Below are 11327 nucleotides of genomic sequence, written 5' to 3'. Positions count from 1 at the left end.
GTTCGTTGTAGTTTTTGAAAAGTGATTTCTGTTAAATAAAATATCTCCTTTTGAAGTGGACTTTGAGCTTTGTAACTTTGCAGATCTTTTTTATGCTCAAACAGCAACATTACAGACTAACTAAAGTTGAAAAAGTGAAAAAGCATAATAGGACCCCTTTAAGTAATGTATGAATCACAAATTGATTCAATGTTTGTTGTTAATGATAAACATACGCAAATAGAAATTTTATTATAACAGAACTCTAGGAAACACTGGTGGATCTGATGGCTAAAAACCCGCTCAAGCCAACAAAAAACAAACCACAAAACCATCCTATTATGATTCGTTTCAAGGCAGACTCGGCACTGCCGCACACATACTTTGCAGACAGTAAATACTGGCTGTGGGGGAGTTTTCCCTCATGGCTCCAGTTCTGTGTTTTTGCGGCGAGTGCGCTGATGACCACCACGGGCTGATCGATTTCTGAACGCATTTACAGCCCCTCTTCCAGTCGGCCGCGGCCGGGCCATTAAAGTGCACTGAGCGTGCCATGCTATTAGGACCTTGGGCTAAAGAGCACAAGCACGAGAAGTTCACGGAAAACGCCGTTGCCTGGGAAATAAATGCCAAGGATGTTATCCACGGGGCCAAAAATAAATATATAAATACAACCCACCGAATAATAACAGCGGAGACGTATCTCAAGACGCACATTGGAGCTCAAGTAATAGCAAATAAAGGCTGCGTGTTATGCGCTCGGCGCTGATGTGAGGAATGCTAATGAGGCGGACTATCAAGCGAGAAGACATGAATGATGGGATGCGTTCTGAAGGGGCAGGATCCATTCAGTCCACTGCTGCAATGGGAGCTGGGATACGGCGCTGGATGCAGCTGTCCACTTTCATATTGAAATGAAGCAGGTTGGAGTGTGAGCACTCAAAGGAGACCATCACGCTCTCTCCCGGCCATGTGAAAGAGATAAGATTGCATTCTTTCTTTACATCTCGCTCCCCGAGCACCTTTGTAGCAGTTTAACTCGGGCTAAATGAACTGAACCCTTGCCCATTACAGACCCGCCGCTTTTTAATATTGCTCTTGCTCAAAGGAGACGAGCACAGACTAGTCATCTGTTATCTGAAACATGAGCTCTGAAATCTTTTTGTATCAGGAAATTATCTGCTACTGTTTCAGAGAAGGGTGTTTATGATTCATACATGATTGATTGAGATGATCCATCCCCAATGAATCAATTTCAACACAACCGGCTCAACTTCATCAGTGTTTCTCTATAAATAAACAATAAGTTCACTATAAACACACTGATAGTGTGTTAAAGTACAACATGACAACACGTGCCTGTATCATGGCGAGCGATAATCACATCAGTGCTCTTTAGAAAAGCATGCACTGGATTCAAATTGTGAGGTGTTGTTTGACTTTTTCAGTCCAAAATATTTTATAATCAACAAGTGGAGGCTTAATGGAGTTTATCTGCATATTATTATTAACACGTACTATTATATTATTAACAGCAACAAATCTAGCTCTAACAGCAAATTAATAAAACGGCCTAAATGCATTAAAATGCAACATAATAAAAATGTATTAACAGGAAAATATCAAAATTCACCCTGGTTATATGCAGTTCTGTGAGCAATATTTGTTGCGTGTTGTCAATTATAACAGAAAATGACCAATAAATAAATAAATATGCCATTCAAATGGAAGACTGGTATGTATAAATATAAAAATACAGTTTTTAAATATATACTACAGTACAGTTTAAATATACACTACCATCCAAAAGTTTGGGGTCGGTAAGATTTTTTAAATGTTTAAAAGTCTCTTCTTCTCACCAAGGCTGCATTTAGTTGATCAAAAATAGCAGAAATATTGTGAAATATTATTATAATTTAAAATAACAGTTGTCTATTTGAATGTATTTTAAAATGTAATTTATTCCTGTAATGGCAGCGTCCATATCGCTGTATCTCTGGTAAAGCTGTCAACATGATTTATTGGCAATCAGAGAACAAATCAAACACGGACACATGCTAAACTGAAATAGATCTCACTCAAACATTATACCTACCCAGGGACGACGTGTTTCACCACAAACTGAAGGACCGTGAGTAGTGTTCAAACTAAGTAGGTTTTTTTATTTTCTGAAGGAAATGTCTGTGCAAAACTCACTGCCACGATGCTTAGGCCATTGCCACGGCAAGGTTGCTTACCCACCCACCATATTTTCACTCCATGACACTCTTGAAAGAAATTAAGAATTTTATTCCACAAGGGTGCATTAAACTGAACAAAAGTGACAGTAAAGACATTTTAAAAGTTACAAAAATTTTTATCTCAAATAAATGCTGTTATTTTGAACTTTTTGAAGAAATGTGTTTTGGACAACAAATCAGTATATTAGAATGAGTTCTGAAGGATCATGTGACACTGAAGACTGGAGGAATGATGCTGAAAATTCAGCTTTGCGTCACAGAAATAAATTTCTAAATATATTAAGGTAGAAAACAGCTATTTTAAATTGTAATGATAACAGTATTATAATATGTATATATAATTATAAAACATATAAAAATATTCCAATAATAAACATTAATTTTAATAATAATAATAATAATAATACTATAAATGAAAATTCAGCTTTGCCATCATAGGAGCAAATTATATTTCAAAATACATTCAAATAGAAAACAGCTATTTTAAGTTGTAATTATAATAATATAATAAATGAAAATTCATCTTTGCCATCATAGGAATAAATAGGGTTGGGAATCGAAAATCAATTCCAATTCCAGAATCGGATACTTGTTGTAAAATAGAAATTTCAATTCCACCGATCAATTCTTGTGTGCGCATCTTTTATTTTTAGGTGGTGAAAAGGGGCTGTTAAAAATGCATTTGTCTTTGAATCATTCATTCAAGAAATTCATTCAAAAACACTGATTCATCCAATAATGAAACAAGTAAATCTTGAGCGAGTCATTGAATCATTCCATTCATCAATTCCATGAGATTTTGTTTAGTTGTTTAATTTTTTTTTTCAGAATTGTGAGAGAACTAAAAAAGTCTCAATTCATCCAGAATCTTGCAGCACTATTTTGCACACAAACAGCTCTTTTATGTAGCTTTTATGTAGCCGGCTGATTTTTGTTCATGGGGTTCAGCAGCAATTAAATGTTTTGCAAAAAGACACAAAGTAATTATGTTTGATATCTAAATGTTGGGCTTTTTTGACATTTTTTTTAACCACATTGGAATCGAAACTGGGAATTGATAAGAATCGGAATCGATAAGCAGAATCGGAATCGGAATTGGAATTGATCAAATTCAAACGATAACCAACCCTAGGAATAAATGACATTTTAAAATATATTCAGATAGAAAACAAAAACGGGAAACAATTGTAGTAATATTTCCCAATATTACTGTTTTTACTATTTTTGATAAATTAAATGCAGTCTCGGTGAGCAGAAAAGACTTTTTTCAAAAACTTCCAATTACATACTTTTTAACAGCAGTATGTATAAACAAATGTAATAGTGAGGTTAATGAAGAGCTTTTGAAAAATCATAACGTGTGCAACTAGCCAGAACATGTCTCACACTAGAAGAGCATCAATGCTGGGCACCTGCTGTGATCTGGGTCTTGCATGATGTTGACTAGCACTAATTAAATATCTGTACAATGAGTCACACAGAATGGACAAACAAAACCTGACTAATTCTTCTAGTCTCTAACAACGCCAATTCACTTATTCAACTAGATTTGTGTCAACATTTGGCTTTCTCCAATTAAATGCAGGTGATTCGTGTTACTAATTCCCTTCAAAGTGCTTTAAAATGCAATTTCATGAGAAAGTCAGCCGAATGTGCAAGGAGCCAGATATCTCGTGCAATGACTACACGCCATGTGTGGCGTCTTCTCGAGCCAGGCCTGAGTCATCCTGGAGATGCCAACCAAATGTCTTTCATGTGGTCCTCACTGGCAAAGTGCTTTAATTCGACTGAAAACACACAGCGTTACACTGTGCACCACAGTGATGCCTATCAGTGAGAAAGCGTGAGCTTTGGAGAGCTGCTTTGTGTTGTGGTCAGCGCTTGAGGGTTTTATGAGCGATCATGGATGGGATAATATCAGTCAGTGGTTGTAAAATAATGGGAGTGCAGCCCAGTCTGTTTGTGTACGGCGTGTGTGGGTAATTTTCCCTGTTCGCAAAGTCACCTGTGAACACAACCGATGGTAACTTCTGCTTTCTGATGTCAGCTAATGTCAGACCCATTAAAGTGATCAAATGTGACAGAAAAGACCATGTTAAAAAAAGATTTCTATTACAAATAAATGCTGTTCTTTTGAACTTTCTATTCATCAAAGGATCCAGTTTCCACAAATAAACTAAACACCACAACTGTGAAAAAAGTGTTATTTTAAATTTAAATAATATTATATTATATTATAACAAAAAAATACTTAAATAGAAACCAGTTATTGTAAACCGTAATTATAATATTATACATAATTATAAAATATAAAAATATATTTAAATAGAAAACAGTTATTTTAAATTGTAATTATAATAATATTATAATATTGACTTATATAAAATATATTAAAAATGAAAACTTATAATATTATAATATATTCCTTATTTAAAATAAGTATTATTGTTTTTACTGCATTTTTTATCAAAAACATGCAGGCTTGGTGAGCATGGTGACTAATCGTACTGACCCCAAATTATTGAATGGTAGTGTATGTGAATTTGCTTTGCATTCACTCTCAAAGGCTGAGCTTGCGTTTTTTCAAACTAAGCCTTCTGACATGAAATGTCAAGTAAATTTAAACTGCAGATCAGATGTGTAGCAGAGGGAAGCTGCACTAGGAACAATAATGTTCTAAGAGAGATAAAGGGGTAATAAACTACAGCAGTGCAAATACAACCTCCAAATTAGAGCAAAGGGGAAACCGGCGCTTCTCTCGGGAGACGCACTCCTTTAAAGGCCGAGTTAAACATCAAACACTGTCTTACGCAGTATCGGAAGATGCATGACAGTTTCAAAGGGCTGCAACAGTATGATTGATTCTGTAATCTGGCGTTCAACCGCATCACATGCAAACAGATGTAGAACAGAGTTGTTTTTCATTCTATACGAGTGGGAAGTTCAAAGCTCATTTTTAAAAGGAATAGTTCACCCAAAAATGAACATTTGCTGACAATGTACTCACCCTCAGGCCATCCAAGATGAAGATGAGTTTGTTTGTTCATGGGAACAGAATTCGAGAAATTTAGCATTACATCATTAGCTCACCAATGGATCGTCTGCAGTGAATGGGTGCCGTCAGAATGAGCGTCCAAACAGCTGATAAAGACATCACAATAATCCACAAGTAATCCACAGTCCATCAACTAATGTCTTGTGAAGCGAAAAGCAGCGTGTTTATTATAAACATCAGATGTTTTTAACAGCAAACCGCTGCTTCTGGCTGAAATATGAAAAAAAAAAAACATAAAAAAATTTATCTCGCCTGAATCAGGAAAGAAATCTGCACAGATCAGGTACCATTTATAAGTGAAAACAGTCCAATACAGTTCTAAACAAATATGTGGCTGGATTTTGATGTGAGAGGACAACAGGGTAAAGACATCACTGAAGGAAGCGTTATAATGGATTATGGACTCGTATTGTGGCCAGAAGCGACAGTTTAAAGTTAAAATGCCTTAATGATGAACTTGTTTCTTACAAAGATGCCGCTTTTTAAGTCCACAATAATTGATGGACTGGAGTGGTGTGGATTACTTGTGGATTACTGTGATGTTTTTATCAGCTGTTTGGACTCTCATTCTGACGGCACCCATTCACTGCACAGGATCTATTGGTGAGCAAGTGATGCAATGCTAGACCTCTTCAAATCTTTTCCAATGAAAAAAAACAAAATCAGAAGAACTGAGGCTGAATAAATGCTTAGCAAAGTTTCCTTTAACGAGGGTTTTCCATGGCGTACTGTTGAATGTACTGTATATATGTGGAGGAGAGGCAAAGAAAATACCACAACAATCTCCTATTGCACTGCATTCTTGTCGGTTTGCAGATTGCATTATTTGCATTTAACACCACCTCATTGACTTGAGCGGGTGAGATACGGAAAGCCTCTCCAGGTAGCACATCTGTGAACGAAACAAAGCAGTCTCTTATGCAATTAAAGCTGAGGACACAGAAATGATGCCAAACAGCTCACGCAAGACATCAACTGAGAATTAACACGTTTGAAACAAAAGCAAGCTGAATGCATATGAATTAGAAAGGCTTGAACTGAAGCTGCTGTTGGTCTCTTAGGTAATAAAGGCACGTTTTTTCACAAATGAATGGTGATTAATACAGGAACAGCAGGTCCCATGACACCACAACAACAGAAACAAACCCTCACAGTACAGTACGATCTCTTCCTGCTCTCTGAGATGCAGGTACATTGGTGCTGATTTAACAAGGCGTGCAGTTGAATCAACTACACAACTCAGATGACCAGATTAAGGTTAAACGTTTGATCGAACACGGTGAAAGAGAAATAAAAGTTAATGCAACAAAGAGACTAATAGGATCAAAAAGGTGTGACAAAAATCCCCAAGGCTAACACCTGTTCACACCAAGGATGATAACTATATTGATAACAATAAAGCTAAAGTTCTAAAAATTGTTTTCAGTATTAAAGAATAGCAGAGTCCACACCACAGCTATAACGATAAAGGCACAGAGAAATTATATTGTTGGAATCACTTTCAGAATTATTTTTTCAAGCTGATGATCAATAAAAACAGTGACGCCCAATCAGAATCAATCCTGCTATAATGAGCTCGAGAATTTAAAGCGGCAGATGACTATGCGCTTAGAATAAACAGACGATATCATCCGCTGGTGTGGACGCTAATAAAGTTATCTTTATAGATATCTTTATTAGGGCTGCCCTCGACTAAAGATTTTTCTGTTCGACTAGTAGTCGTTAATTTTAAGCATTAGTCGACTAATCGCACGTTTATTAATAAACCATTTAAATCATTATAATGAGCCTTTAATTACCTACATAGCATATAAGCGCTCAAGCACACGCAAAAAAAAAGCTTGCCACAGTGCACCGGAGGACATAATAATTTTAAATCTGTCAGGGAAAAACAGCAAGGAGACTGCATTAACATTTTAACAATTCAATGATAAACTAGTGCTTTCTTTGTTTTCGGCTTAAGAGATGAAGTCGGCGACACTGACTCATCATCTGCACAGTAGTGGATGCGCCTGTATGCATGTTTCTTACGGATTACATAATCTGAGAAAATTTGTTTTCCATCTGAATTGGTTCATTTGAAAGTAGACATTTTGCTCTCTATAGATATGTTTTTCATATCTGTAAGGCAAGTATACACGGAGTTTCGAAGTTTCGCACTCAAGTTCACACAGAGACCAAGACGCAAGAAAGCGCATCCTGTTTGCTTTCATTATTTTACAAAAGCGCAATGTTTTTGTCGTTATTGTAAGTGCACACAAATAAACGTAGAGTCTTTACTGATTCGAAAGATGTATTACTTTTATTTGTATGACCAAAAATGAGGGAGTATTTTAAGAGCAAGTGAGCGCACCGGCGCCTCCATCTGTCCTGCAGTGAGCGCTACTATTCAGCTTACACACTCCACACAGACACTTCAATAGTGCACATTTCTCTAGGTTAATTAGATTGAGCCGCCATGTAAAGTTGCTAATACTTAATATTTCAGACGATAAGCCATATTTGAGGTCGATGAATGATGAATGAAAAGCGTTTTATGTCTTGCCCGATGTACTGTATTACCACAAAGACCAGCCGTTAACGATCTGTCCATCACAGACTGTGTGACTTCTCCACTTCTTGTGGATTTTTTTTTTCTGCGACTAAGCGACTAATAAAATTTTGGTTGACCAAGCCTCTTTTCGTCAACTAACGGTTAGTCGACTATTAGGGGGCAGCCCTAATCTTTATAGTTATCGTTCTTGGTGTGAACAGGCCTGAACAATCTTCTAGTATGAGATTAAGGGTGGCTACAACTACCTCACCATATGATACACAACGCAACACATTCACTGATGCAGTGATTCAATGCATTGTAAATAATGACGTTATAATTGGATGATGATTGAATCAAGAAACATGTGAGAGAGATTCAGACTGTCAGAGAGAGAATGGTCCCTTACCAGGTGTGCGCCACAGTGAAGCGCCGCTGCTTGTGGATGTTGTTATTAAGCAGCATGCGACGGAGCAGCCTGGGAGAGTTGCGCGGGGACAGGGTGGTCGGAGACAACCTGGGGGACAATGAGGACGGGGATCTCCGGCTCCTGGGGTGGCTGGGACGCTCCTGCTGCAGCAGGTTCTCTCTCAGGATTCGCACCAGGTCCTCGTTCAAACCCACATGGTCCCCGTGGTGGAGCTGCTTCGGCGGGACCGCCAACGTGTCCTGGCTGCCTCCCGGCAGAGCCATTTCCTGGGAGAGTGAAGTGTCACTTTCTTGCTGTTCGTATCCGTTAAAAAGAAAGTTGAAAAACTCGGAAGTTGACAACAGGACACGAGCGTCTCTAAGTCATTCCTCCATTGAAGTCAAGGCGTTCGTTCCTATGGCAAAATCCAGCCAGCACTCCGGCGCGGTTAGAGAGACTGCGCATTCTTCGTACATTTGCAGGGGGTGAGAGCGCATGAGCAAGAGAGGGAGAGAGAGAGGGAGTGTGCTGTGTGCACATGGAAAGGAGGAGATTCACCCGTCTGTGTACCAGCACACAACACTGAGAACACATTATGCTGGTTATTGAATAAACCAGCCTCTCCCAGCAGCAGGCGAGGGTCGGCCATTGTAAATACATCAGAGAAGGTGTACCACAGACAGGGCAGCAGGGGCAATTTCATCTGCACTTCTCATTTATCCGTCCCTCCTGCTGTCTGTGGGCTAGCAAATGAATAGAATAATGTGCAGGGTCTTTATGTGATGGATGCTTTGTGTAATCATGTGCACCTCAAAGTGAAAGGCATCACAGATAATTGCATGTGCATCAGTGTTATCATGATGTATATAAATGAAAGAATGAAGACAGACAATAAGATCCAATGATTGGCATCATCAGTTTAAATTTAAAAGATGTTTGTTATATATATGTTATATATGTATACCGTAATAAAAGCATTAGCAATTAATCGCAACATGAAAATTTGATATTGATATACATATACATATACATATACATATATATATATATATTAGGGCTGGGCAAGTTAATGCGTTATTATCGCGTTAACGCATTAATTGATTAATGCCGACAATAATTTTATCGCGCATTAACACAGTTTTTTATTATTATGAAAGTCCGTTGCTCACTGGCTCTGAATACACATACAGACAAACCATGGGTCACAGGAGGGGTTAATTAACCGTACAGCAGTATTAATTTTGGCAGCCATTTTTAATTTAGTCTTAGTCTTACTCAAATGTACATTTTAATTATCATATTTAGACAAACTTGTCCTGTTTTTGTTTATTCAATGAAATGTTATGAGCATTTTAGTCAATTAAATATTAGTCACATTTTCATCATTCTGTACAATGGTTAAACTGAAACTGAAGCTCTGATTCGGGGATTAGAACTCTTGATATCTGGCAACCGCACTCATGAAAGTTCGCATAGTAGAGGTGTGTAGAGCAGTCTGCAATAACATTTTGTCTCCTTTTATGACGAAAATAAAAAGAGGACAGTGGAGTGCATCGTTTTGTTAACTTTGTGTTTTATTATTTTGAGTCGTTTGAGACGCGGTAACACATGGCCCTCTCACAATATAATGCTTTACAGATCTATCGCTTTTGCCGCTCAGAAATGTTTAAACTTAACACTGACCGGCTGAGTGACGCTTTCATTTAGATCGCTAAACTCCGGCTTGTTTGTTTTTCAGATCTTCTGCGGCGGCGCTCCTCAAGAGCGCGTGCGCATTGGTGTGTGAGGAATTGGAAGCAAGCAGAATACGGGTGTTTCTAAAGCAAACTCCGCATCATCGCGCATCTGGTTAAAAACTAAGCTCAGAATCGATTCTGAAATTCTCAGAATCGATCCAGAATCGTTGGAGAGAGAATCGCGATGCATCGATGGATCGATTTTTTCTCCCACCCCTATTATATATATATATATATATACACATACACAATGCCAATAAATAAAAAAACAATGTATAGTACAAAATACATAAATCCACCAAAGCAATGAATTTGACTGAAGTCTTCAGACAGGTGTTTGTTAATGAATCAGGCCAGCAGAGTTTAGAGAGTCTGTGTTAAGCTGGTAAAGATCACACTAGAGGTCAAATATGATTAATCAAGTGAAAGAGGCGCAGCACAAGTTCTAGGTCTGTATGAATGAGATTATCTCATTACACGCTGCATGTCTGATATCAAGGTCTCTCTGTAGCAGAGCATGACAGAGGTCAACATCAAGTGGATCAAATGGCCTTCGTTCATGCCAGTGGACACAGCTGTGTGTAGACAACACTAGATAGTCTTAACTAGTCTGGAAAGTCATGAACTCGGTTCTTAAAGGGATAGCTCAAACAAAAATAAATAAAAACTCCAGAAATGGGCAAAAAGCACCATAAAAGAAGACTATGCAATTCATTCACTATGTTCAAAGCCTTCTAACTTCAATAGTTTTATGTGATGAACAGACTGAAATGAAAGTCATTATTCAGTCGAATCTTACCCTATATACAGAGCGCTTTGATATTTTATAATTAGGCTACATACTGTATGTAAAGGAGACATAAAATTGTTTAAAGGAGTCGTGAGGTTTAAAGGTCCACTTATAATGTTATCAAGATTTTTACATTAAAAAACATCACAATTTATAAGTAATAGGCTATTTTCTGTCCCGTTTATAACCCCCCTCATCAGAACGCTCTGTTTGAATAGGCGTGGCAAATTGAAGACTCAGAAGTAAACGCACAGTACTATATAAATAACTATATACAAACGATCAAATACATATCAAGCGATCTGTCTGAAGAGACAAAGGAATAGTGACCACGTAATGAAAGCAGTTACTCAACACTTGTGTTGCAACTTTACTGTCGGATCCAATAGAGTTGGCACAGCATCGTCTTTTAGTTTCAATATTTCTGAAAATCCTGCGTTGAATTGTGCCTTGTTTGTAAACGAATCCGTGGTAAAATGAAGTCAAAAAAGGACCAAGTTCTTACTGACGCGGTCTGGATCTTCATTAAAAATAAAGTTCATCCACTCTTTCCTAACATTGGGATCAGAAGGAAGGCAATGCAAA

The 11327-nt window shown here is 37.7% G+C and overlaps 1 protein-coding gene across 4 annotated transcripts in view; it reads right to left on the bottom strand.

The window, feature by feature from the left end:
- Positions 1 to 11327, bottom strand: part of LOC107709115 (cAMP-specific 3',5'-cyclic phosphodiesterase 4D) — a 157614-nt gene that overhangs the window by 101496 nt on the left and 44791 nt on the right. The window contains exon 1 of one of the 4 annotated variants that reach the window (XM_016513547.1): positions 8217 to 8327. The exons of the other annotated variants lie outside the window; for them this stretch is intronic. Coding sequence (XP_016369033.1) covers positions 8217 to 8272 — 56 coding nt within the window. The 5' untranslated portion in view covers positions 8273 to 8327. Of the gene's footprint in view, positions 1 to 8216; positions 8328 to 11327 lie in introns of those variants that run through there. 4 annotated transcript variants of the gene reach the window in all.

Source organism: Sinocyclocheilus rhinocerous, unplaced genomic scaffold (genome assembly GCF_001515625.1).
Source record: "Sinocyclocheilus rhinocerous isolate Xijiao unplaced genomic scaffold, SAMN03320098_v1.1 scaffold101, whole genome shotgun sequence".
NCBI classification, from domain to species: Eukaryota; Metazoa; Chordata; class Actinopteri; order Cypriniformes; family Cyprinidae; genus Sinocyclocheilus; species Sinocyclocheilus rhinocerous.
This window is presented reverse-complemented; position numbering and strand designations above follow the sequence as displayed.